At 50.0% G+C, this 27,896-nt stretch overlaps 1 protein-coding gene across 7 annotated transcripts in view; it reads left to right on the top strand.

Moving 5' to 3' along the window:
* CNDP1 (carnosine dipeptidase 1) overlaps window positions 1–27,655 on the top strand; it is a 28,244-nt gene extending 589 nt beyond the window's left edge. Inside the window, exons 2-14 of one of the 7 annotated variants that reach the window (XM_028164118.2) lie at window positions 878–941; window positions 1,110–1,222; window positions 4,757–4,886; window positions 7,456–7,605; window positions 8,160–8,322; window positions 9,012–9,100; window positions 12,875–13,075; window positions 15,461–15,545; window positions 19,713–19,873; window positions 20,985–21,149; window positions 22,595–22,736; window positions 26,225–26,372; window positions 26,620–27,655. In XM_028164118.2, coding sequence (XP_028019919.1) covers window positions 1,140–1,222; window positions 4,757–4,886; window positions 7,456–7,605; window positions 8,160–8,322; window positions 9,012–9,100; window positions 12,875–13,075; window positions 15,461–15,545; window positions 19,713–19,873; window positions 20,985–21,149; window positions 22,595–22,736; window positions 26,225–26,372; window positions 26,620–26,686 — 1,584 coding nt within the window. In that variant the 5' untranslated portion in view covers window positions 878–941; window positions 1,110–1,139 and the 3' untranslated portion in view covers window positions 26,687–27,655. Of the gene's footprint in view, window positions 1–554; window positions 942–1,109; window positions 1,223–4,756; window positions 4,887–7,455; window positions 7,606–8,159; window positions 8,323–9,011; window positions 9,101–12,874; window positions 13,076–15,460; window positions 15,546–19,712; window positions 19,874–20,984; window positions 21,150–22,594; window positions 22,737–26,224; window positions 26,373–26,619 lie in introns of those variants that run through there. The other 6 variants (XM_007172752.2, XM_007172754.2, XM_007172755.2 and 3 more) reach the window with 6 other exon arrangements.
* Window positions 27,656–27,896: the final 241 nt, after the last annotated feature.

The raw sequence follows: 27,896 nt of genomic DNA, 5'->3' as shown, positions 1-27,896 counted from the left end.
GCGTATTTGCCTCTGTGCTGCCGATGTTTCCAGAAGACAGAGGCTCCAGAGGCAGTGAGCCCGGGCAGTCCCTCAGGCTGATGTCAGGAGAGGCCCAGGTCCCTGGCCAGACGGGGAGGGTAACACGGACGGAAGAGGTGGCCTCGCTCGCTGACAGGCCAGCTTCCTCCTTCCCGCGGCCTGTGCAGGCAGCCGGCTCCCCGCTGGCAAAGACCCCAGGCGGTGAAGAAACGCGCCCCCCGCCGTCAGGAGCCGGTCTTTGGCCGGCCGCTGTGGGAAGCGACCTCGGGCCCTTCCTGGCGGCACGTGGTGGTGCTTTGTGCCTGTTTCACAGCCTGTGCCCCCTGCCTGCAGCCGGCTGTCGGCCATCGGGAGGGGCAGAGCCTGTTCTCAGCTCCACGTGCGCCCCGGGCTGGCGCCCAGGGCCTCCTCGGTCCCCGCTTCTGGTGACCTCTGCCCTCCGCGGCCCTGCGGAGCCTGTGCTGGCATCCCAGCCGCCTGTGTGCGGCGTGCGGGTCACCTCTGGGTCTGGGAGTGAGGCTCGGCCACTGACCCCTCCTCTGGGGGTCAGACTCGCCCGGCAGACCCCACGAGAGGATGGTGGACACACTGCAGTTCTTGGGACTTTCTGGGGTGTTCCGCTCCTTGAAACTGCCTCCTTGGCCCTGGCGTGAGTCCAGGCTGCCCTGTGAAAGCCACGCCCTCACCAGCCTGCAGGACTGGTTAGCCTCAGCAGGAATCGCTGGGCTCCGTTCAGAGCCGGCAAGGGAATGAACACAAGCCGGAAAAGCCTGTGTTTTGGTTTGGAACTTTTGTTTTTAATCCTCTCATGGTGAGATAAACTAGGCTAACAAAGCATTTTTCCTGTATTATAAAGTTCATCAAAGCAGACACCAGCAGAGCGACCTCTGTAAAAGTCACACCAGACTCTAAAGGACTTGGTAAGTAGAATTCTTGGCATCCAGGTTGACGCCGGCACTAAAGTTTCTTACGGGCGGAAAAGGGCTTGGCTGATGGGCCGTTGTGTGTACCCGGGGAGACACCCTTGGCCCAGGCTGTGTGCGGTGAGAGCGCTTTCATTTTCTATTCTTTATTCTGTTCAACATCAGAAACTAACCACCACCCAGACTCCTTCGGAGATGCCTGCTGTTTTCGTGGCAGGAGATAGAGAAGTGTCATCAGCTGAGGCAGCCCATGGGATCTCAAGGCCACTGTCAGCTAGGTACACAGCTCCTCTAACTGTCTCCAGTTGTTGGCTGGGGCTGGGAGAGAGCAGAGTGGCCACTGAGGCCTGCGTCCAGTGGGAGGCGAGGCTTTGAGGAAGTGAAGCTCTTTGGATTAGGGGAAGGACGGGGTGGGGGATGGTTACACCGCAGAGGTGTGGCCTGACTTTGAGAAGTCAGGAAGTCCTTACATTTAAATGTAAGTACTCAGCACAGGGGCACGTGGAACTTCGGTTCCCAGTGTGAGAACAACCAGCTGGAATTAACCGGAGCCTGTGGGGCAAAGGGGTTTCCTCTGCGAGGCCCTGCAGCCCAGGCTGGGCCGCCGGGCCCCCAGGAGGACGCTAAGACCTGGGCTTCCGTCTCTGCTCCCTGACCCTCGCCCTCACCTTGCCTTCTCCGGCGACTGCTCCTTCCTGCGAAGGCCAAGGCCAGGAATACCCTTTCTAAGTCCCCAGGGTTCTGTTGGGTGATTCGTTCAGGTCAAGCATGACTGTAACCCAAGAAAACAAACAGAAAGGTGAGGAACACAAGAGACTCAGGAGGAGACCGAAGGATGCCCAGGGGTCCCACCTGGGATCCTAAGAGCAGGATGAGCGCCCACAGCCGGTCTCTACGGGCCTGACGGCGAATGGAGAGGGGAGACAGACGGGGGGAAGGCTCTGGGGCTGAGGGGTGCGGTGGTGCAGGCCCTGTGGGCAGGACCGCGTCTCCAGGAACAAGCCTGATGGAAGCTCAGTCCTCGGGAGGGACTCTCGGTCCTCTCAATCGAGGTTTTTCCTTCCTATCCTTTTCCTTTGGCTTCCTTTCCTCTTCACGTTTTCCTTTCATATTTCTTTGGAGAGGAGCACCAAATAATTTTTCTAATTAATTAATTTTATTTATTTTGGCTGCACTGGGTCTTCGTTGCTGCGCGCGGGCTTTCTCTAGTTGCGGCGAGTGGGGGCCACTCTTCGTTGTGGTGCGCGGGCTTCTCATTGCGGTGGCTTCTCTTGTTGCAGAGCACGGGCTCTAGGTGCGTGGGCTTCAGTAGTTGTGGCACACGGACTCAGCAGTTTTGGCTCACGGGCTCTAGAGTACAGGCTCAGTAGTTGTGGCGCACAGGCTTAGTTGCTCCGCAGCATGTGGGATCTTCCTGGACCAGGGCTTGAACCCATGTCCTCTGCATTGGCAGGCGGATTCTTAACCACTGCACCACCAGGGAAGCCCCCCAAAATTTTTTTAATGCAAATTGAATGAATGAAGAATAAAAATAACAGTTCAAATATTAATTTAGATGGATCGGCTGCAAAAAATTTCCTCCTCCCCTTGCACGAACCTCATGGTCCTGCCACTGTAGGTCTGCAGGGGCCTTTTCCTCCTGGGTCCTCGCAGCCCCTGGCTCTAGGCTCTGCCCACGGGACTTAGCTGCCCTCAGAAGGGGAACTGGGAGCCATGGAGGAGGACGGGGGAGACGCTTCACAGCTCACTGGCGCCATCTGCTGGGCCAAGTGCTTCGTCCACTCACGGAGGAGCGTGGCTCGCTTTGACCCTGATTTCACCCTCACCTTAGCTTCCTTTATAGACATTTCTCATACGCAGTAATATATTTGTATCGTTCAATGAGTGCTTACATTTATTATTATTATTTTTATAACTACTGTATTACAATACAATTCATTTTCCCTACAATCCACCCGCTTACAGAGTGCATTGCAATTCAGTGGTTTTTAGTGCATTCAGAATTGCACCATGACTGCCACGATCAACTTTAGCACATTCTCATCACTGAAAATGAATCCCCAACTCATTAGCAGTCATAGCCCACTTTCCCCCAACCCTCCCAGCCCTAGGCAACCACCAATCTACTTTTGTTTCTTAGGATTTACCTATTCCAGACATTTCACATAATTGGACTGATTCAACGTGTAGTCTTTTGTTTCTGGTTTCTTTCACTTAACATGTGTTCGGGTTCTTTTGTACTGTAGCACGTGTCAATACTTCACTTCTTTTTATGGCTGAATAATATTCCATTGTGCGTCTGTACCACATTTTGTTCATTCAGTCGTTCATTACTGGTCACTTGGATCGTCTCCAGCTTTGGCTATTACAAATAATGCTGCTGTAAACGTACAAGCACAAGTTGTTGTGTGGACGTATGTTTTCATTTCTCTTGGGCACACACCTCGGAGTGGGATTGCTGGGCCGTAAGATACGCTGCGTTTAATCGTCCGAGGAGCTGCCAGGCTGTCTCCGAAGCAGCCGCACCATTTTACATCCCCAGCAATAGTGCGCGAGGGTTCCAATCCCTCCACGTCCTCACCAGCTCTCGTTGTCATGTGGCATTTTGATTGTAACCATCCTGAGTGTGGTGTGAACTGTTGTCGTGTCGCGGTTAGATTTGCGTTTCCCTGGTGCTAACGATGTTGAGCATCTCTTCATGTGCTTGTTGGGATTTGTATGTTTTCTCTGGAGAAATGTCTATTCAAATCTTTTGCCCGTTTTTAATTGGGTGAATTTGTCTTTTATTATTGAGTTGTAGTAGTTCTTGACATTCTAGACCCAAGTCCTCACCTTGGCTCTGTTGGTGCCTGGAACTGGAGGCCAAGGGAAGAAGCAGCCTGAACCTAAGATGTCTCTAAAAACTAAAGTCTATTTCAAAAATGAACAGAGCCAATCCAGAAGGAAGAGTTGGTTTGGAAGAAGATAATTAGTTTAGTCTGCAACCTGGAAGTCCTACTGTCTTCTGGACCCAGTTTTTCTGCTCTGCACCCAGCCTGGAGCCTGCTGTGGGAGTCCGGAAGAGACTAGGAAGGGATCACAGGGAGAGGGAGGAGGGAGGAAATGGGGTCTTGGGCAAAGGAAGGAAGGGACCCATCAGGGATGGAAGCAGAGAGGCCAGATTGGTGGGAGGGAAAGAGGAGAAAGCCACGGACCAGGGGCTCCCAGGCAGAGACTGTGGCCAACAGTGTCCACATGATCGCCCGTCCTGCAATGTTATTTATCACAGCGTGGCTTGTAAGTTTCTTCTCAAAGTATTCTAACCTCAGGAGCTGATGGAAAGAAACCCTACAACACTGCACAGGATTTTAGTCTTTCCTTACTTTTCTAATATTACATAAAGTAGTTAATCACACAAAGAAGTCTTGTTGCTGTTCTTTTTGTTTGTTTTTTGTTTTTAATTATCTCACATTTTTCTCTCTTATAAATGTTACCCTTAACACCTGGGATGTAGGGAGCCGACTTAGCTTTATAGGAAGTGAACCCATAGGAAAGATTGTATCATAGGAGAAAACCGAACAACAGCATTGCTTAAATACAAGCTTGTTAACTTGGTTTCTATCTTATTAAAATTCTTTAGCATTGCAAATGAAGGGTTTGGGTGAAGATATAGCAAAAAATATATTTCCCATTCTACTACCTTGTGTTATTTTAGTTCGAAAGACTGGAATCAGGTGTGTTGGATAACATTAACTTTCCTGAAGTATTTGAAAGGTGGAAAGTCCAAAACCTGGTCCTTATTTTAAAATATCCCCCCTGCCACATGCTCACAGGCACCATCTCCCCTTCCTTGCTTTCCTGCTGCTGCTGGACGGAGGCATGTTCTCACCATCCTCCCCGCCCACCGGGCTGCTAGAGAAGGTCTTCCAATACATCGATCTCCATCAGGATGAATTTGTACAGGTGAGAGACACGGCACACACAAAATGCTTGGATGTGCTCTTTGGGAATCTGGGAGAATGGTTATTTGCTGGGAGATGTGGATTTTTTTTTTTTTTTTGCCTGACAACTCCATTTAAAATGCCTGTGACTCCTCATTGACTTAGAATAATAAATGTTGGTTAGATTCAGGTAAGAGATCCCTTCCGGCCATTCCTTCCAAAAAGGGCCTTCCCAGCACGTTTGATCTAGGGATGGCTGTTTAGCAATGACCACCGAGCTCCACTGAGCTCACCTTTACTCTGGACCGTCATCAGGTGGCCCATCCTCCCCTTCAGAGACCCTCTCCACCTGCAGAACTAGCTGAAATGCATCCTCCCCGTTCCGTCACCCCCTGGCACGTCCCCCTCCTCCTGCTGGCTCTCCTGTGCCCCCGGCACGCCTGGCCCGCCTCCACCGCCCGGGAACTCCCTGAGGCCGCCCTGGACCCCAAGCCCCCGACACCGTGTCTGGCACACGATGCGTGTTCAGTGTACATTTACTGGGTCAACCAACCCAAGTCAGGAATATTACTGTGCAAACAGACGTGAATCCCCCATGATTCATACTAAAGCACAAAGCTCAGTGCCCAGGCTGCGGTGCCTAGGCTTGACCTTCATGGAAGCCTTCCTCGTGTGGGCGTGTTGACTTGCTGTAAGTGCCTGTTGGGATGTTGAAACCTGACTGGGGCTCGCAGCGCAGGCTGGAGCTCACAGCGGGGAGAGAAGAGGCGTGCGGTGGGAGCACGCGCCAACGTGGGCCTTTCAGCCCGAACGCTGCTCTCTGTGCCGCGTCCTCGGATACTCCCGGTCCGTTACGTTTAGCGCTAACTTGGCGGCATCCGCCCTGTAAGTTCCAATTTAAAAATGTAAAACACGATATTCCTTCAGATCAAACACATTTCTTTACAATAAAAATAGAAGTGCTACAACCAGGATAGAAATCAAACTAAAATAAGTTAGGAAGTAGAGTCCAAAATCACAGGTATGGTTTCTAATAAACACTGCGGCTGTCCCAGTGTAAGCAGCTCAGGTGCGGACCCTGGAATGGGAAGGATCGCTCCTAACGCTGAGAATCAGCAGCGGTTACGGAGCACCCGCGGGGCGAGGCTGCGGCCTGGGCCTCCGGTGTACACGTTCTCACTCCGTCCTCACCTAGAAAGACGTGTTTCCTCTTCTGTCCCCAGAGTGTGGGTTTCCTGCACAACAAGCAGGTCTCCAGTTGTCTGTGGGCCCCCCCGGTGTCCTGCGACATGGCTCACCTCTGACACTGTCTTCCTGGAGGTAGTGTCGCCCCTACCCCAATGCCGACCTCAGATGCCAGTAGCTGGTGGTGGGTCCCCAGGTTGCCCACACTCTGCCTGACTCGGCTACAGATCAGGGCCTCTGGTGGCCCCGCCTCCGGCTCATCGTTTGCTAGAAGAGCTCGCAGAACTCAGGGACACGCTTCCACACGTTTGCCCGGGGCGGGAGCTTCTGTCCTGTGGGTTGCGGGGCGCCCCTTCCCAGCCCGGAAGTTCTCTGAACCCCGAGCCTCAGGGATGTTTATGGGGGCTTCGTCACGTAGGCATCAGCGATTCTTAGCTCCATCTCCAGCCCGTCGTCCTTCCCCCGAGGTGGGGGGCTGGGGCTGGAGGTTCTGAGCGTCTGATCGCGGCTCGGTCTTTCTGGGGACCGGCCCGCACGCCCAGGAGCCTCCAGAGTTCCTCGCTAGAACAAAAGTGCGCTCCTTTTCACCCGGGAAATCCCAAGGGCATTAGGAGCTCTGTGTCAGGACCCGGCATCGAAGACCAAATATTAGAACAAGAGATGCTCCTAGTACCTTACCGCTTAGGAAATTGTAAAAGTTTTAGGAGCGCTGGCCGGGAACCGGGGACAAAGACCGAAATGTGTACGTGTCACTGTCCCACAGCATTACATCCACCGTAACCCGCCGCGAGGGAGCCTCACGCCCCCCGGCAGCGGAGAAAGCCGAGGCTAAGAGAGCTTCAGGGGTGTCCTCGAAGTCCCCCACCTGCAATGCGCAGAACCAGGACCAGGGACTCAGGATGTCTGCCTGCGCAGCCCTGAGTTCAGACCCGGGGTTACACCCCCTCCCGGATCCTGCAGGTGCAGCGGGGGGACCTCAGAACTGAAATGCACGGGATGGTCACGGGGGCTCCTGCAGCCTAGCTGAGGCCACCGAGGGGTGGATCAGAGTGACCTGCGAGGGACGTTTGTGGGAAGCCGAGCCCTCGATGGGTGGCTGCTCTCAGTTCTTAGGGGCCACGAGGGGGGCGGGGACCCGCGCCTTCTGTATGAGCCTGGTGGCGCCGCAGGGCCGGCCAGGCTTCAGAGGCGGCCTTCCGCCAACCGTCCCGCCCTGCGTTGAGCAGACGTCGCTGGCCTCTGGGCTCCTGATCACACCTCCCGCTGTCTGCCACTTGCTGTGAGCGTCGTGTGTCTGCCAGCTCGGTCTCCAGGTCAGATGAGGGCGCCGGGGACCCGGCGAGGTGCGCCCCCAAGAGTGGACGCGGATGAGCCGCGTGCTGACCACCTGTCGCCTTTCCCCCCAGACGCTGAAGGAGTGGGTGGCGGTCGAGAGCGACTCGGTTCAGCCCGTGCTGCGCCTCCGACGAGAGCTGCTCAGAATGATGGGCCTGGCTGCAGAGCGGCTCCGGCTCCTGGGAGCCCGCGTGGACTCGGTGGACGCGGGTTTTCAGCAGGTGCTGGCATCCCCCCCGCCTCCGAGCTGCCGCCTCCCTGGGCATGAGCCAGGCTTCCCTTCGTGGCGGCAGGACGGGGCTTTGCTTGCCCCGGTGCTCAGAAGCAGCACCGCGACTCCCAGTAAGGGCGAAAATCGCCACCTCATCCCACCGGAGGCTGCAGCATCGACCTCTCGTCCTGGCGGGACCGGGGGGGACGGGGGGAAGGTGGAGGGGGCGCGCGAAGGCCCCCACCTGTGCTGTTCGTGTCCTTCACGTGCTTCACGTTTCTCCCAGATGGCCCTTTCCCTTAAGCTCAAGTGCCTCTTTCTCGAAGGACCCAATCCCTCATCAGAATCAAGGCTTATTACTGCCCCTCAGGAGTAGATGGATCTTTAATCTACCCTCCCGGTGTCGCCTGCTTTAGCACTGACAAGTCTGAATAGTCTGTTTCCAGGACTGTGTCCACCTGATTGGAGCTAGTAACAGACTCCTAACGCCATCCATGTCTTTGAATTTTCTGGAAGAACCAAATGGCTTTTTTTTGAAAAAAGTTATCTGTTTTCCGTCTGCAGCTGCCTGATGGTCAGAGCCTCCCGATACCTCCCATCATCCTGGCTGAACTGGGGGATGATCCCAAGAAGCCCACCGTGTGCTTCTACGGCCACTTAGACGTGCAGCCTGCCAGACAGGAGGACGGGTGGGTCACGGACCCTTACACGCTGACGGAGGTGGACGGTCAGTGACACCTCGTGCTGGGCTCTTCTGTGGGTGAAGGACGGCTCGTAGGGCTTAAGAATTCGAGATGTGACTGCCCCGGGCTCCAGGCCTTACCTGTCGTTAGGAGTGCAGAGAACGCTGCCCTCATGGTCCACCGGTTGGTCCAATGAGGCTGATTTTCTTTCAGTTGTGAAAGAAACCATGAACCTTTGTGCCCCTGGGCAAATTAAGTCCCCACGAGGAGAGTTCTTGGGTTTCAAGGAAAATAGTTGTGTAGGTCACATATTTTCTTTTTTAAAAACACCAAATGTAATTATGTTTTATAAGGACAAGAAAAAGAAAGGTTAATGGAGACACACATACACCCGTTTTCATTGTCCTGCTAATTGTAAAATCTCAGAGTGAGAGGCTATATTACGTGACATTCTGCAACAAACCCACGGGTCTTCTTCCATGAACTTGGATAAAATAGCTAATTACTGTTAAGGCCAAAGGGATCTGTATATTTCAAATTAGCTTATGTTTGCTGGCTAGCATACTATTTGTACATAAGAAACAATACTTTGTGATTTCAGACCAAGACCTCTGCCTAGAAAAATAGAAAGCACCATTAGAACAATTACCCGTAAAACTACCTTTAGTTTTGGCTCACTCAACTTGGCAGAGGTGTCCATGCTTTTCTGAAAATTCTTCCCCCATTTTTAAAGGAAAACTGTACGGCCGAGGAACGACAGACAACAAAGGCCCTGTTTTAGCGTGGATCAACGCTGTGAGCACATTCAGAGCGCTGGACGAGGTAGGTGCCGGCTGTGCTTGGGAGCGAGGATGATGATGGTGATGGTGATGATGATGATGGTGATGATGACGACGATGATGATGATGGTGATGATGATGGTGATGATGGTGGTGATGGTGATGATGGTGATGATGGTGATGATGGTGATGGTGATGATGGTGATGATGGTGATGATGGTGATGGTGGTGGTGATGGTGATGATGGTGATGATGGTGATGATGATGATGGTCATGGTGATGATGGTGGTGATGGTGATGATGGTGATGGTGATGATGGTGATGATGGTGATGATGGTGATGGTGATGGGATGATGGTGATGATGATGGTGATGGTGGTGATGGTGGTGATGGTGATGGTGGTGATGGTGATGATGGTGATGATGGTGATGGTGATGGTGTTGGTGATGATGGTGATGATGGTGGTGATGATGGTGATGGTGATGGTGATGATGGTGATGATGGTGATGGTGATGGTGATGGTGATGATGGTGATGATGGTGATGGAGGCAGCTGGCTTTGAGCTGCATGGTGTCCTTTACTCTTCCCAGCAATCTGCAGAGGAATGTGTTACAATCACACGCATTTTACAGATAAAGAAAGAGAGGCTTGGGAAAGGAAGGGAACATACTCAAAGCCACCCAGCTGGTCCGGGGGAGGGTGATACCTTGATCCCGTGCTGTTGACATGCAACAATGAGACACAACAAAAAACATGATGAGCCTGTGTCTACATCACCATCTGCTGGGACTTGTCTTTTTTACCTTCAACTTACTCAGCTTGTCTTTTTTATCTGCAACCCGCTCTTCTTATCACAAAGTATGGTTTTGTTAATAGAGACAGACATACGCTTTAAGAAATATATTAGGTGCTTTGCAGATTATCAGGATAGCGATCTCTGGGGGTGACGTTCTGTCTGAATCCTTGAGTTCTTTGCATTCTTGTGGGAAGTGGTTTCAATCCGTCCAAGGAGGGGTTATGGTGGGGTGCAGCTTTGAGGGGAGGGCTACTCTCTCAGACCACCAACTAAAACTGTGTCGTTTGCTGTGCTCACGAGGATGGTTTCATCTCGCACTGCTCTTTTCTCTTCTGGTAGTGAGCGTGCTTACACTCCAAACAGGATCCAATCTAGCTATGTGGCCGTGGGTGGGAGACTTAACCTCTCTGGGCTTCAGATTCTGTTCTGTAAAAGTGAGGGTGTTGATATGGGCGCCGGCCCTCTAACAGTGGGTGGATTTGATGGTGTGATTCCATCCCTTTCATACAGAAATGGCTCTGCTAGTTGGTGAGCTTGAGCCTGTGACAGGGAGACCAGGCCCAAGGATGAGACCCAGCCCATTCCAGTCTGGGCTCCACAGAGTATGGGCTCTGCAACCTGGGGGTGCAGAAGGAGTTTGTGGGGTCACCTTAAAAATGTGCAGCCTTGCTACCTTTCCCTCATCTTACTTGTGTGGCTGAATTGAATTAAGCACTTCGGAACACTGGAAATTTAAGAGGAAGTGGGGCCCATTTGTTGGGTTCATGGACAGAAAGGGACGTGTCGGCAGTCACAGGGCAAACCCCTGCCAATCATCCCCCACCCCGTCCCCAAAGAGGCTCTGGGAGCAGCACACTCCTTCCGAGACAGAGGGGTGCGAGGTCGGGCTGGGATGTGCCTGTCTGGGGAGGACTGGGGGGGTCCACCTCCGGGCAGCGTGTCCACTTGTCCACAAGACAAGTGGAGCGGCCCAGCTGTTGCCCGAGGTTTAGGTCCCTGATGCTGCTTCTCCCAAATCCTGTCCTTCGAGCAGGTCCTGACGTTGCGTTTTTTCTGTCCCGGAGGTGATTTCATCAGACCCCAGGGGCTTCTCTCATGAGTCTGTTGTCTCCTGAGACATAAGAGGAAGAGAGGGTCTAACTGCTCTGACTTGACTGCTTTATCTCATTGAGGAAGACAGGCTTAGTGAATCAGGACGTTTTTCTGGCTGGGCCCTGCTGACCACTGCAAGGTTGTCCTCTTGTTCATGGCACTCCCCTAAATAAGCCCTTGGTTTCTCTCTCTCTCTCTCTTTTCTTTCTTCCTTCCTCCCTCCCTCCCTCCCTCCCTTCCTTCCTTCCTTCCGTCCTTCCTCTCTGTCTCTCCCCCTCCCTCCCTCCCTCCCCACGTCCCACCTTTCTCTCTCGTTTTCTGTCCTTCTTTCTTAAGAAGAGGAAAGCAATATTTATAAGACAGGTCCTATATAAAGGTCAAAATCTGCTTTGCTTTTTAAATTTCAACTCTGAAACATATAATCGCAAACAAAACCTAAGGAATCCCCACTGCCCTTAGAAAAACCAGCTAATCTCCCTGAGGCTCACTCTCCTCATCCGTGATCTAGGAATGATCATATCTGTCTCCAGGCTTGTCGAGTGGATTCAGTGAATACGGAAAGGTTCCCTGGAGCCTGCAAGTACTAGGCCCTTTATGAGCTCTGGTTTCTTCCTTCCTCGTTCCCTTCTGCCCTCCATCCCCTCTTTCTGTCTTGCTTACAGAGCACTTAAATGTACATCATCTCACTGCATCATCTTACCAAGAGGCAGAGCAAGTATTAACAGAGAAGTGGGCTGCCGAGAGGTGAAATGGCTGGTCCTGGGTCCCTGGGTGTCAAGGGACAGAGCAGAGACCAAAGCCCAGGCTTGGCTGCCAGCCCCACGTCCTCCTCCAACACTTAATAGCTATTGACTTGTATTTTATTAATCACATTTTGCCAGAAAATTCTTAGGCTTTCCAGCTACTTCTTGGGAATTGTTTTCTAGTTAAACGTTAATAAAGCGCTTTCAAACATTAAGATTTCAGAACTTTAGCTTAACTTCCTAAAACACATAGAAGTGTATTCAAGGAATGCATTGAAAAACTTGTCATCCCCAAATGCCCTTAAGCAGCTGAATGACTGAAGGTCACATTTTCTAATACATAATCCTCCACCCGTCCTGCTTTTGTTAATCTGGGGCTGGGCAATCCCACTCATTAGAGCTAATGAGTGTGCCTGCACTGCGTCGTCTGCATAGAATAACTTTTCACCACCCTCCCCGCCCCCCCCACCACCCCACCCCCCGCTGCACGCGCCTTATGCTCTAGGAAAAGCCATCGACCTCTCTTCTCCACATGGCTCTCAAAGATATGAAGTTATAAATTATACAGATACAAAAAGATCAAAACCAAATGGGGTAAAGGCACATTGTAAGAATTGTAAAGGCGCTATTCCATGTCCTAATATTAGAGAAAAACTCAAGGTCCATTTTGCTGCAAGATCAAAGCCTTTGAATAAGTTAAAAGGCAGATTGAACTCGTAGCTGAAAAATAACAGATACTTGAAATGAAAATTATCCTGAGGCTTAAACATTAGACAGCCTTTCAAAGGAAAGAGTTCTCATTTATCATGCTCAGAATTATGAGGACAGAAAAGAGATTTGTAACTGAGTAACCTTTCTGGAAAAATTCCTTCTGGGGAGAAGGAGGAACGGGCTTCTCTGCAGGGGCCGAGTGGAACCCCATATGGTGGATGCAGCCTTTTCTTTAGGGATGCCCTGCCCAGATCCTCTGTCATCAGTATTACGTTGATGGCTCCCTGGCCATTACCTTGAATTCTCTGTCACAACCTGAGTTAAAACTCCTTCGTTATAAACAGAGCTTTGGGGAATGTATATAATAATTCAGTGTGTTTAAGTTACATGCAAACAAATCTGGATTTTAAAAGGTGAAAGGGCAAAAAGGTGTCCACTTTTTTTGACAGCGTGGTTTGCTCCACTGTTCATTCAGGATCTGCCCGTGAACGTCAAATTTGTCATCGAGGGGATGGAGGAGGCTGGTTCTCCTGCCCTGGAGGAACTTGTCCAGAAAGAGAAGGCCGGGTTCTTCTCAAGTGTAGACTACATCGTGATTTCAGACAATCTGTGGATCAGCCGGAGGACGCCCGCGCTCACGTATGGGGTGCGAGGCAACAGCTACTTCATGGTGGAGGTACTTGCCGACGGCAGCCGCCTGGAGGTGGATCCGTGCTGGGGTCCCAGAGGGGAGGAAGGAGAGCAGACACCGCCCCGGGGGCATGGCCCTGGGGATCACGGGTCTTGGGACTGGGGGAGTTCATGAAGCCCCCAGCCGTGAACGCATGTGCTGTGTACGTTTTTCTGGGGAGAAGATTCAGAGGGGTTTGTGACTCACCATGTTTTAGGAACTCCAGCTGTGAAATTTGGAGGCAGGCACGGGGGCGCTGGGGTAAGGAGACTGACCGCCTGATCGGGTTCTGGGGATGCTGTGAGCGGGCGTTACCTGCTCTGCCCACCACGTCTTGGTCAGAAAGAGAAGGGGTACCAGCACTGACAGGGCCGGCACCGAGGTCTGGCTCACCCGGCCAGCAGCCTTGAGCGCACCTTAGCCTCGGAGCCTGTTTCCTTACCTCTGAAGTGAGCACAGTAATCCTCCCAGGGTCGCTGTGATCACTAAAAGCGACCTCGAGTTCCGCCCTGACACGTAGTCTGCTTGCTGCTCCTTTTCTATCAATGCGGACGAGCTGTGATGGCGCCTGCACGTTAGAAGCAGGAAGTCCTCCCTCGGAGAGCAGCGGGAAACCCCAAAGGGGAGGGGTGTGTATGAGAGCCGGAGGGCGGGTGCGGTCCTGAGCCCGGCAAGGGCTTCCGCTCTCCCGTGGGGGTCCCGGGCAGCTGCAGAAGCAGGGCAGGGTCCGAGGCGTGAAGGCCGGGGAACATCTCGCTGTCGTTGGCCTCTTTCTACTGCTGAGTCAGAAGGAAGTTTCTCTGCAGAGACATGTGCTGGAAGTGGTCTCTGTGGGGAACAGGTGGGCACGAAGAAGTGGCTGGCGGGCAGGTTCGGGTGTTTAGTCCCCTGTCCGAGCAGTGGGATATCGTTTGCAGCTGTGCTCAGGAGCCAGTGGTGGAGACGCCCCAGTGGGCAGGGTTGATCCAGGGCTTAGGCTGTGCCCGATGGTGTGATGGAGAAGGAGGCGAAGTCAGTCAAGACATCGCCCACGGAGAGGCTGAACGGATGCACAGAGGCATTCAGGTTGAATGGGGAGAAAAGAAGGACAGGAGGAGAGGTGGGGAGGTCTTGGATGGGTCAAGGGACTGGACGTCTTGCTGTGGCCAAGAACAGAGGAGGGCAGGCTCGTGATGAGGGGGCCAGGAGGAGGGAAGCTGTGAGCAGAGGTTGGATAAAGCGGCAAAGGTTTCAGAGGTGGGGCTCTGCAACCCCACAGGGCTTCGTTAGCATCACTGCCTGATGAGATAGAGGTCTTAAGCTACGGTGACTAAATGGAAGATTCACCGGGCAGGGCTTTAAAGATGGCGCTAGAGGCAGAGAAGGGCCAGCCGGGCAGGAAAGGTGAGAGGGAACGGGTCAAAGAGAATTAAAAAACCCAGACTCATTAGAACTTGGGAACCGATTGGACGTAGTGTGCCTGGGAGAAATCCAAGATCATTTTTTTCAAAGATTTTTTTTGATGGGGACCATTTTTAGAGTCTTTGTTGAATTTGTTACAATATTGCTTCTGTTTTATGTTTTGGTTTCTTGGCCACGAGGCATGTGGGATCTTAGCTCCCCGACCAGGGATCGAACCTGCACCCCCTGCCCTGGAAGGCGAAGTCTTAACCACTGGACCACCAGGGAAGTCCCCAACATCATTTTAAGGGGATAGATTTATAGGACTGGCATCTCTCCTTGTTTTGGAAATGGCAAGCTAGGAGGAAGTATTGTAGAAGATGTTCCCTTCTAGACCTCCTCAAGTTCAGAAGCTGGGAGCGCACCAAAGTGTTATGTACCATAGGCGACTAGAAGCTTTAGGTCTCGTGAGTAGGTCAAAGGTCAGACCTAGGGAAGGAGCATTGAGAGTCTGGAGGTTGTAAAGGAAGTCCCGTGGGCCTTGAAGCTCTGTGTGTAGAGTGATCCCAGGATTAAGCTGGGGGGCGAAAAGACAGAAAAGAAGTTATCAGAGGAGACGTAAGTAGAATGGTCCTGCAGGCAGGAAAAGAACAAGGAGAAGAAAGTTTCTTGGAGAATTTTTCTGGAAGGAGCGCTGAGCAAGAGATGGCGTGAAACCAAGAGGAAGGCAGCTGCGTTACATGTCTGTTGTTAGGCCGAGGAGGGTCTGGTGGTCTGGGATTCGGCGCTGTTGGTGGCAAGGTCGGGGCTGAGGTCGGTTTCGGGGAATTCAGTGGGACCTGAAGACGTGGGGGGCAGACGCTCCACATCGTGTGACAGAAGCACGGCGGTGACAACGTCAGCTGACCCCTGAGCCCTGAGGGCCACCCGGGGCGGGTCTGCCGCCCGGTGAAAGGTGTCTCTGAGCAGCCGCGGCGGAAAGCAGCTGCCTTCCCGTTCCCTGTCTTGCAGGTGAAGTGCAGAGATCAGGATTTCCACTCGGGGACCTTTGGTGGGATCCTTAACGAACCTATGGCGGATCTGGTCGCTCTTCTTGGTAATGTCTTCTTTCGTTTCACTTTTTAAGCATCAAGGAGTCTGCTAACGTAGTTCTGTTGGACTCAGCTGTCTCCCCCTTGGTTTCCAGGCCAGCCCTGAATAAGGGCGGAGCGGAGGAAGACCACGGTCTTAGCTTCCCCCTTGGCTAAACGTTTCTTAGGCTTATTACGTCCATGTTGTTTCTCTTCATGGACTGACACCCTTCCTCAGTCCACCCCCTTTCCTTTCACCGGGTGTTGTGACACATCTGGCTGCACTTGAGGGTAGTGGCAGAGAGACCTTTCTGGAGAAGCATCCAGAGTTAGTGCCCAATCTACCCACGCCTCTTGGCTTCCTTCCTGTGAGTCCTCGCGGTCCCACGTGGCTCAGCGACGCCAGTGAGTTTGCTCGTTGCCCCTGCCCGTGACCTCCTCAGGTGGTGGGCCTGGTGGATGCGGGCGGGAGTCGTGTGTGTGTGTGTGTGTGTGTGTGTTTGTGTGTGTGTGCGTGTGTGTGTGTGTTTCCAGAGAGCCAGCTTGCCCACCTGACTCACCTGGAGCTCTTGCCTACATTCGGACAGCCCAGCTTCTGGGTGGATCCCGGAATGGAAGGAGGCTTCATCTCCAGGGCCTCGCTTGCACAGTCCTGGCAGGGACACTGCGCGTTCATAGTCACAATTTGGTTCTTTTTAAAAAAGAGGTTTTCAGATTACATAAGCTTCAGACCTCGCAATACCTGGATCTTTCTCACCTTTCTCACCATTAAAGAACAAAGAATATTTGTTCTTTAACGGTAGTTGCATTACGGTTTTCACCTTATGAGCCATGGAGCATTTGGTGAAGCAGGTAAACAAACCAGAAATGATCCCGTACATCCTAAGGCGTTCTTCCAGCAGGTCCGCTGATTAGCTGTGTCCCACAGCCAGGTGTGATGTCCCAAGGGCGACTTTGTGCAAATTTTACAACATGCCCCTTTTGGGCAAACTGCCAAAAAGCGCTCCCTCTTTGGGGATCCATTAGGAAAAATCTCTCCTTTTCCCACACCGACCCAGTCCTACCTGAGCCACGCCCTCCCGAAGCCCCTTGGCCTCAGCAGCCTCCCACAGGGGACCACCGGCCTACGGGGCGACCTGTTGGGAGGTTGCCTCTGGGTCTTCAGTATCACCTTTATTCTAGAGCTTCCTGCTCCTTCATTGTCCAATTAAATCCATCTGTCTATCTACCTATCTATCTCTCTATCCATCCATCCATCCATCCATCTATCTATCCTCCCCATCATCTATTTATCTGTCATCTACCTATTTGATCTATCATCTATCATCTGTCTATTCTTTATGGCCTTCTAGTTTTCCTAAAATACAACTCTTGGACAATATTTTCCATGCTTGACACTTTTAGACAGAAAACAACAAGCCATTTTTCTTTAAAGTGTTTAAATTGTTTCCAAAGAATTCAGATAGCATGCAAGTTAACATTCTTTTGCCGGGGGTGGGGAGAGAGAGAAAATAATCTCTAGTTTACCGGAACTCATTTTCTCCTCCCTGGGAATGGCATCACCACTCCTTTGGGAGTGCATCTCGATTCCCCCCTGAGCGTGATTGCCGCACGGCATCCTGGTAGACTGATGGTTTCACCCAGGCATAGAATCCCATTTAGCCCCGCAAGCGCATATTGCTCTGCTAGGAAAAGTCAGATCGGGCTCACGCGCAGAATGAAAAGCACATGGTTTCGCTTTCTTTGATTTTTGAAACAAATCAAATAATCCCTCCTCCAGCCTGAGCTGGGAAGGTTGCCTCCATCCTGAGAAAACAGCGATTTAAAGCCACTTCGAGGGCTGGGCCCTGGGGCAGTTCTGCTGGCGAGAGTGAGCTGCTCAGATCACAGGCTCATTTGCTTAGGACGTCTGTTTGAATCACCCCTGCCCCCGTTACGGGGTGATGTCTGGCAATACCAGCGAAACCGGCACCCTAACACGGACACTGAGCGTCCTGGCTGCTGGAGTCGCTCAGGTCTCTCCTGTTGCTCACCTTGACGTTTCAAACACACACCTCTGTTCTCACCACCGAGCCTTGGCTGGCTCAGGGCTCGTCTGCCCACGTGGGCCCACAGCTGACTCTTCACCTGTGTCTTTCCGGCTGGATTAGGAGCAGGGTCTGCTCCCATTCACCTCTGCGGCTCTGTCCTTGCAGATGAGCCCGGCAGCAGAAGCTTAGGGGTGTGTACTAAAGGGAAGACTCAGTGATGTGTCACTGGCGGGGCTTTTACGTTTTGCTTTCGTGAGGGTGACAGGGTGACCTGTGACTCAGGGACAGCCAGTCCCGGCCATCTGGTGCCCAACTTAGTTTTTTACTTGAATTTTCCTAATGGGTTTGTATCATTTATTTGATATATGATACACTTTATTGGGCTAAATGAGGGCAATTCATAACTCAGGACCTGCAGGGAGGCCAATACGCACACAGCACCTGCAAGTACTGTCCCCGGAGTGCGGTTAGAGTTTTGTTCGGAGTTTATAATGAATGTATATTATATAATATAGTCTTTAATTTGTTCTTTGTAATGAATATTTATTCTTTAATGGTAGTTGCGTTGCGGTTTTTACCTTATGAGCTATGGAGCATTTGGTGAAGCAGATGAACGAACCAGAAATGATCACGTACATCCTAAGACGTTCTTCCAGCAGGTCCGCTGATTGACGTTATGCGTCGAGTTGGGTGTCGGCGGTGTCATCCTGCTGTTCTGTGTGTGTTACACCCCGTGAAGGGGGTCCCTGTCTGCTCCCCACAGGGTCATGTTCATCTTATTACTTAGAAGGCTCGGAGAAGTGCTGGGGGAGCTGGAGGGGGGCCGAGGGGGCTGAGGCTGAGAACCTGGCAGGGAAGCTTCTCCTCGTGCTTTGCTGCCTTGACGTCCTCACGCCTCAGGGCTTCGCCGTCCGTGATCGGCTCAAAGCGCCGGGAAGCCCCTTACGTTCCACACGACTGCCACCCTGCGGATCTTGGTGGGATGTTTACTTTGTCTTTAGTTCTGTCTACACAGGCCGAAGCACCTGCCGTCCACTCATGGGGTCACGCTTGTTATTCAGCCCCGTGTGGTCAGAGACGTGCCCTCGTGCTGGAAGGCGGGGTCTTCAGGGCGGGTGGGTGCCCTGCGTTCATGTGGCGTCCAGAGCACGGCAGGTGTCGCACAGCCAGGTGTGACGCCCTGGGTCTCACAGGGCCCTCCGCCCCGTGCTTTGCGGTTGTCGACTTTAACAGAAAGATTTGAAAATACAGTGCTTCACAGTAATTTTCTGACACTGTCAGGTTATAATCACATGAAGCATGTGGCACATATTTTTATGAAGTGCCTTCACTTGAATAAAAGGCCCCATCTGGACTAAAGATGAATTTAGCTGCCTTGGAGACATTTCCGTCATTTTATTTTTAGTCTACTTTCTGGTTGCATTGGGCCTTTACTGTAAGTCCTTTCTCAAGACAGCAAGCCGTGTTTACCCAATCTCAGCATCTGCTTCTTTTATAGATGCTCATTGATGATTTTTCACTCATTGCTGTTAATCCCCAAACTTTTTCACAAATAACATAGCAGTGTATCGGCTTCGCCACTATGAAAGCTTTCATGGTTATGACGTGTAGCTCGTAGACTAGACCTCAAGGCTGTTACGTTTTTGATTAAAGATGAGTATTTATTATATTATTGTGGTGTGTGTAGGAGAGAGAGGTTGAGAAGGAACGATGACTTTCAGTTTCTCAGGTTTGTACGTATATTCACATACATATATATTAAAAATTTTTTTCTAATGAACACATTACTTTTTAACTCAGGATAAGATAAAACTAAAAAAGGAACCTTGTTTATGATGTAAGAGTGTAGCTGAGAACTTGCATGTAACACAGGTAAGTCACTCCAAATGTAACTGACTGCAGAGCCGTGTGTTTCCATCCCTCTGTCGACGAGGTGGACATTAAAACGGGTCTGACGCAGGCCGAGTCTTCCTGGTGACCGGCTCCTTCCTCCCACCGTCACATCTGGGACGTGAGCTACTGACAGGTGGCTCTGCTGTAGGGCCCAGGGCCGGTCGCAGGCCCGCTGCAGCCCCAGGAGGGTCCCTGAGGCTCTGCTCCAGGGCCAGGACCCCACGCACCTGTAGCTTCCACCTGCCTTTGTCTCCTGTGTGTCTCTCATAGGCAGCCTGGTGGACTCTTCTGGCCGAATTCTGATCCCTGGAATCTATGACCACGTGGCTCCTGTTACAGAGGAGGAGAAGAGAACATACGAAGCCATCAATCTGGACCTCGAGGAGTACCGGAAGAGCAGCCAGGTTAAGAAATTTCTGTTTGACACCAAGGTAGGTCACACGTTGACGGGTAACCTGGAAGAGGAGCGATGAAAACCCCCATTTTCCCAGTGCCTAGTTTGCTACGCGCTGCTGTTCCGCACATCTCAGAGCTGAGAGCACATGCTAATCAGGGGCAGGTTTCCCTTCACGAAACCTCGTGGTGCTCGTGGTCTAGATCAACTGGTCCTTTTCTTGGGGTCCGTCTGGCACTGGCCTCAGGCGCCTAACCACAGGGCAGTGATTCACTTCACAGCCGTGCGTTTCCAAACTGGCTTATGAGGCTCAACCTCACGCCAGCCCTCAGCCAGTGAGCTGGGCTTCCTATTTGTTTAAAAGTTGAGAATAGTCTGAGATCATTTCAGCTCCAAGACCCCTAATTATTCATTTTTTAAAAGACAAAACCAAGAGCTTTACGGGCTAATGTGTAAATTGCTACGTTGCTGTTTGAGTGTAGTAAGTAAACCCAGAGCCCAAAGCTTTGGCTACTGGTAAATTTAGATTTCGTTCTTTTCGCTTCTACTTCTCCTCCTCCTTAAAATAACAACAACAACAACAAAAACCAAACCACACAAACAAACAAAACCCTTGCCTGCCGTGGTGTTTGGTAGCTCTGGCTGGCTCCTGGGCAGACGCTCCAGGAGAGGGAAAAATGCCGAATACAAGTGGGGAGTTTACTATTATGAAGTATGTCTCTTGCCTCAGACTAGCTCTCTGGTGGCCACTGACTCAAATGTCTGTAGATTTCTTTGAAACCTTCTGGAAAATAAAATGCATTTAGCATGTAAGTTATCACGGCAATGACGGGATAGAAATTTACAATTGAACCCCAGTTTTGGAAAGGGCCCCTTTGCCATCTATTAACTGCAAACTTCAGAGCTGCCGTGGTGAGGGGCTCTTGTCAGTGGAAGCAGCTAGGGCAGCTGAAGGCAGCAGAGAGTCTCAGGTCCTGAGGGAAAAGTCCACCTGTACTATTAGTGCAGACATATCTAAGTACGGTGGTCACTAACTCGTCATGAATGGTGTCACAGATGTACAGAAATTGGTGATACAAGCGATATAATTCAACTGGGTTTTAACTAAACACTCCTCTATATAGTAAAATGATTTTATTTTACTTTAGGAGGAACTTCTAATGCACCTGTGGAGATACCCATCTCTTTCTATTCATGGGATTGAGGGCGCGTTTCATGAGCCTGGAGCCAAGACAGTCATCCCTGGCCGAGTGATAGGAAAATTTTCAATCCGTCTAGTCCCTCACATGAACATGTCTGTGGTGGAGAAGCAGGTAACCAGCGTGCGTTGTTCTCCCGCCCAGTGGCAGTGCCATTCTGAGCGCCGCACATCACAGTTTAGCGGGCAGTTAGCTGTTCGCGTTGAAGTATCATTTTTTTTTCTTTTTTCCAATACAAAAGGGACTGGAACAAATGTCAAGAAACTGATAAATTTTTGTTCGGTAAAAATCTCTTTGCTCAATTATACGCAATTATAGTAGTCAGATAAGTAACCGTTTGGAGTTGGAGTGATGGGAAATTTTTAAAAATTAAATGGTAGCTATGAAGGCAAGATTGGTTTTACTCCCAGATGGAGAAGCTAACTGCCTACGGCTGGGCTGAGCTGGGAAATCTCAAGCTGCAGTCATCAGTTCGTCTGTGATGTCTGAAATCTACACTCTGAGAGCAGCCCTTTTAATGAAAACGTTCGTTGTCTGGCGGGAGTGCGTGTCTCAGTTACCCACCAGTCATCGGTTCACCTCAAGTTTAACAGAAAGTAGACTCTGAACAGATAAGCTCAGGAAGCACCTCATCCCACCCCCGTCTACCCCACTGTGCCTTTCACTGTCTCCTCAGTGCTGATTACATCCTAAAAGACTCTCCATCCTTCCTCCCTCCCTCCCTTTTTGTCCCTCTGTCTACAATATACAAATTCCACGAGGGCAGGACCGTCCTGGTCTTGCTCACAGCTGTGACCCCAGCACCCAGAACAGTTCCTGCCACTTGACGGGTGTCCATTAATATTGGTTGAAGCAAACATTGGAAGGATTTTTTTTTTCTTTTCTTTTTGCCACACCACACGGCCTGTGGGATCCCAGTTCCCCGACCAGGGATTGAAACTGGGCCCTTGGCAGTGAGAGGGAGGAGTCCCAACCGCTGGACTGCCAGGGAATTCCCTGGAAGGACTATTTTAGAGTATGGAGTTGTTCTCAGAGGATTTCCCTAGTAGCGGATGGAACAGAGCCAAGGAAGAGAAGGGCGCTGATGACAAGGGTCCTTCACAGCTTAGCTTGGAACTGGCTCTCACTTCTCAGAAAGTTCCAAATGCATGGTATTCCCCATAAGAGTCATTAAGGTACTGGTAAGTCCAAAAAGAGTGATCAATCGTCAGATGGAGAAGTTGTACTTGTATTGTGTTTCATAATTACCAAAATTCATAATAACCAAACGTTAACAGTCAGACACCCTGGTGAGGATGGGTGGGGAGGTCAGAGCTGGGATTGGAGGGTCTGGGGACGGAAGGGGCATGAGAGCTAGTGTTCCTCCCACTGGCGAAGCTCCCAGTCCTGGAGACCCTGCTCACTCCACGCCACCCCTCCAGAAGAACTAAGGTAAAACCAAAATACTTGAATTTGTTGGGTTGAGATTTCATCAGTTTCTTGATAAAAGACGACTGTATGTTCATGGTATGAGAGAATAACGTGAAATTTTCTCTTCCACCTGAAAATGTTCCTTTTAGGTGAAGCAGCATCTTGACTATATATTCTCCAAAAGAAATAGCTCCAACCAGATGACTGTATCTATGACGCTAGGACTACACCCGTGGACTGCAAATACTAGAGATAATCAGTATCTTGCGGCAAAAAGAGCCATCAAAACAGGTTGGACTTCAGATATTTTTTTTATTTAAAAAAATTTTTTTAACATCTTTATTGGAGTATAATTGCTTTACAATGGTGGGTTAGTTGCTGCTGTATAACAAAGTGAATCAGCTATACATATACATATATCCCCATATCTCCTCCCTCTTGCGTCTCCCTCCCATCCTCCCTAACCCACCCCTCTAGGTGGTCACAAAGCACTGAGCTGATCTCCCCGTGCTATGCAGCTGCTTCCCACTAGCTATCTATTTTACACTTGGTAGTGTATATATGTCCATGCCCCTCTCTCACTTCGTCCCAGCTTACCCTTCCCCCTCCCCGTGTCCTCAAGTCCATTCTCTATGTCTGCGTCTTTATTCCTGTCCTGCCCCTAGGTTCTTCAGAACCATTTTTTTTTTTCAGATTCCATGTATATGTGTTAGCACGCGGTGTGTGTTTCTCTCTTTCTGACTTCCTCCACTCTGTGCAACAGTCTCCAGATTACAGAGGGGGTGGTGCCTGGTGGAGCAGTGGATATGGCAGACGAGTTTAAAACTTCAGTATCGACTCTCCTTTTTTTTTTTTTTTAATTTTTTTTTTTTATAGCTACTTTATTTATTTATTTATTTATTTTTTTGGCTGTGTTGGGTCTTCGGTTCGTGCGAGGGCTTTCTCTGGTTACGGCAAGTGGGGGCCACTCTTCATCGCGGTGCGGGGACCGCTCTTCATCGCGGTGCGCGGGCCTCTCACTATCGCGGCCTCTCCCGTTGCGGGGCACAGGCTCCAGACGCGCAGGCTCAGTAGTTGTGGCTCACGGGCCCAGCTGCTCCGTGGCATGCGGGATCTTCCCAGACCAGGGCTCAAACCCGTGTCCCCTGCATTAGCAGGCAGATTCTCAACCACTGCGCCACCAGGGAAGCCCTCGACTCTCCTTTTTATACAGGCTGTATTACCGTGCACAGCGCTCTAACTCATGAGTCTTCCCAGCAGCCTTTCCCCATTTTACGGGTTAAGGCTTGAGGAGATTAAGTAATTTGCTGAAGGGCACCCAGCTATTAGTGGCAAAGCCAGGGTTTAAGCTTACACCAGGAGATTTGAATTTGGAGCAAAATGATGGACTTGAAAACCTCCAGTACTCCTGGAAATGATGACCAACATTTGAAAACATGCTTTTAAAAGCACAGCTGAACTTGCATGAAAGTAAAGGAAATCTTCTGGGATTAAAAATGAAGAAGGAGCTAAAATTTAGTGGACTGAGCAAGCTGACACGGGGCCGCCCTGTGGGGACTTGTTCTTCCTGGTCACAAGGGGGTGTGGGTTTTAACGGTCTCGGGTCAGCGTGAAGCAGAAAACGAGACCCACTACATAAAGGCCTCGCTCCAAGAGCCATGCTCACCCTGGACGGGGTGTGTGTGTGTAAGCTTGACCGTCCTTGCTTGGGTTTTCGGTGAACACAGAGTCTCCCCTGAGAGTTTTTAACCATGGACCTATCTTGGCATGGGTTTGGGTCTTTAATTACTGTGTGTGGTCCTGTTCTTCCCAAGCCCACGCTGGACCGCGTGGCTGGTGCAGACAGCCCCACGGCAGGCCATGTGAGCTTTCCGCTGAAGAAGCTTCCTGGATATGAGCTCCTTGTATAAAATTACAGAACACACGAGAAACTCAATTCCAGCCTATCCGACTCTAAAACCAGCGGTCTTTTCACACTCTGCTTCTCCAGAGGTAGGGAATAGCTTTATTTGTAATTTCCTCAGCGGTGCCTGTTTTGACTTCACGTATTTCAAAGTCCCGGACAGGATACATGGTTGGGGAGCAGGGACACAGGCCTGGGCTTCTGGCTGCCTGGGGAGAAGGAACAGCCAGTCTTTTTTGCAGCAGGAATGGGACACTGCCAACAGTTGAAAAGTGGGGAGCTCTCCTAAAAGCAGGGGGAGTTTTGGGGTCTCTCCAAACGTTAGGCGGGAAGACACTGGCAAGTGTTTAGATAGACTGTGCACTATGTTACAGCTGGGCCTTGGGCCACACCCCCAGAGATGCTGGAGCTGGAACTGGGGGTGCAGACCTCCCTGGAGCCCTCACTCCCTGTCCGGATTATCACTACAGGGACACAGACATTAATAATCACAGGACAAGTCCAAGACTTAGAGGCGTGCTTCTCTGCATAATCATTCCCACTGTCCCAACTGTAACAGCATCTTGCCAATTTTGGAGTGATGAAAAGAGGAAGAAGGGTTAGGAAGATAAATGTAATGCCACTGAAGAGAGGCGTGTGGTTGAAATGTCAAGGCCTGACGTACTCTTGCAGGAAAGCATGGGCACCTTTGGGCCTGTTTGTGTGCTGGACCAGTTCTGCTAACAAAGTCCATCATCTTTATTCTCATTCACGCCTTGCTCTGTGGATAAAGAAGGTCGGGCACGCTCTCTCTTGCGACTGTTTCATTTTTCATTCCTGCTCCGTCACCAGCAACTTGTCCTCTAGCCTAGAAGGTTTGAACTCATCTCTTTCCAGACCCTAGGATATCCGTTAAAACTATTTCTTGGGATACCTTGAAAGTTGAGCACAAACGCTGAGACATTCAGGTGACAGTTGAGTACAGCTATTTATTTGTATATTGGTTACAAACAAAAAAAACAAATTGTCCCACCTTCGCAATATTTAATTCGTGAAGCAACCGTACAAGTGGGTATACCATCCTGTGGTGCTCCTGCCAAAAATGCATGACTTCTTTCAATCATGAGAAAGCATCAGACAAACCGAAACTGAGAGACATTTTACAAAACAACTGATCAGTACTCTACAAGAGGGTCAAGTTCATGAAAGTCAAAGAGAGGCTGAGAACCTGTCACAGACTAGAAGAGACTTAGAAGCAATGACAAAATGCAGTGTGGGATTCTGGATTCAATCCTGGTATAGAAAAAGGGAAAAAGTGGTAAAATTCCAATCAGGTCTGAGTCTACTTAATAATATTATTCCAATGTTAATTTCCTATTCTTGATAATTGTACAATAGTTATATGTTAACATTAGGGAAAGTAAAGGATATATGGGAACTCTGTACTGTTTTTGCAACTCTGTACTGTTTTTGCAACTGTACTGTTTTCTGTAAGTATAAAATTAGTTCAAAATACAAATTGAAAAATATTTTTTAAAAGTAGATAATTGTACTTCCCTGGCGGTCCAGTGGTTAAGACTCTGTACTTCCACTGCAGGGGCTGCAGGTTCGATCTCTGGTTGGGGAACTAAGATCCCACATGCTGCATGACCAAAATAAATTTAAAAAGTTTAAAAGTAGATAATTGTAAAAAAGGCAACCACAGTTTTCTTCTTGACTCTACTGATGATTTTAGAATATAAATCATGTGAAATCAAGCAGCTTACCGAACCCAAGTATCAAATTAAATGATTAAAAAAAAAGAAGAAAAAGACAAAGCAAACACTACATTTGAGGAGATTACTGGGGGTAGTCTTGTCATTATTTTATTCAAATGCCTTCTTTTCCTGTGTTTCAGTGTTTGGGACAGAGCCAGACATGATCCGAGATGGATCAACCATACCCATTGCCAAAATATTCCAGGATACCATCCAGAAGAGTGTGATGATGCTTCCGCTGGGCGCTGTTGACGATGGAGAGCACTCTCAGAATGAGAAAATCAACAGGTTAGTGCGTCCTGTGGGCGCGCACCCCTCCCTGCACAGGCCTGGGTCCTCACTCCGGGAACCTCCACACAGGCTGCACACTTCAGATGCCATTTCTATCATCACGTCTTCCTGTTTAAACTGTAGACTACTTACCCTCTGTCATCTGAATGGGAATAACAGTGTCTTTCTCTGTTTAAACTGTAGACTACTTACCCTCTGTCATCTGAATGGGAATAACAGTGTCTCTCTCTGTTTCTGTTGTTAGGTGGAATTACATAGAGGGATCCAAATTATTTGCTGCCTTTTTCCTGGAGATGGCTAAGCTGCATTAATCATGGTAGAAACCTTCCAGCCTAGGTCTGACCTACTGACAGATCCCCTTTCACACAACCCTGGGCAGGAACAAAATCTAACCATCCAGAGGAATTTGGTCCCCAAAATAATGTTTTCCCTTGGACATTTGCACCAGTAATAAAATATTTCCAAGGCGCAGACATCGGACGTGGTTTCGTGTCACCGTGCACACCTTCCTAAAGCCACAGCCATCCTCAACAACCTGGTTTCCCCGAGTCCTGCCGCGGCTGCCTCAGGCCTGGACTCGCGGTACCCTTCAGGATGAGGACAGGTCTCTGATGAGAGTCTCCGCTTGCAATTTGATTGGCGTGATCACTGCAGTTTGCGTGCTAGGCCTCTAAGTGCTTGACACGCTGTCATCCCAGCCGGTGACTGTCCATCCTACATCACCCTTGCTTTTACCACTTGTGCCGTTTATCTTATTGACAAACGTGTTGGTCTCCAGCACTGCCTGCTGTAATTTCCCTGTGGGCTCATTTTTAGAGGAGTTACTAAAGCATGATACCGCATTAACCTCTTGCTTCCCCTTCATTTATTTTTCCTGCTTCTTCAAAAGTGTTGAAATGGAAATGATCACTATTCATATCCTTATGCCATCTGGGATTCCTTGTGCGAAAATGAGTACTTTTTAAGTTCCAAGCCTCTTTACCTTTGCTGCAATTGATGCCAACCAACCGCCCCTCCTGCAGCCTCTTCTTTCTTCCTGCCCCGTCAGTAAAGGCCTGCTCGCTCTCCAACATCTGTGCACATGTCAGTTCGCCACCGCAGAATTAATCCTGATAGAATTCCTCTCACCCTGCTGGAATTGTACTCGGTGACTACATCTAATAAATTGCTCAAAGCTTTTAATAGCATCGGTTTTAGATAGAGAGCTAATCAACCCTGACATCAGTAACACATTCTAAATTTAAAGCCATCAGCTAATGCTGCGCTCATTAATCATTTTAGTTAACCATCTTGTTTGGCTTGATTGGATTTGACAGTGTAAACAAAAAAATGCAATTTTTCTACAGTTGAGTATATTTAAACAAACTGATTTAATCTTTATAAATTCATTATTTAAATCACATTAATGGAGAAGAATTTAAAGGTTTGTTAAAAATGTTTCTCTTAGGATTCTAAATAAAAAACAAGCATAACACATTCCATTGCTTCATGGGTTCTTGAAATGTCAGTTTTAAAACTTGC

This window comes from Balaenoptera acutorostrata, chromosome 13, assembly GCF_949987535.1.
Source record: "Balaenoptera acutorostrata chromosome 13, mBalAcu1.1, whole genome shotgun sequence".
Lineage (NCBI taxonomy): Eukaryota > Metazoa > Chordata > Mammalia > Artiodactyla > Balaenopteridae > Balaenoptera > Balaenoptera acutorostrata.
This window is presented reverse-complemented; position numbering and strand designations above follow the sequence as displayed.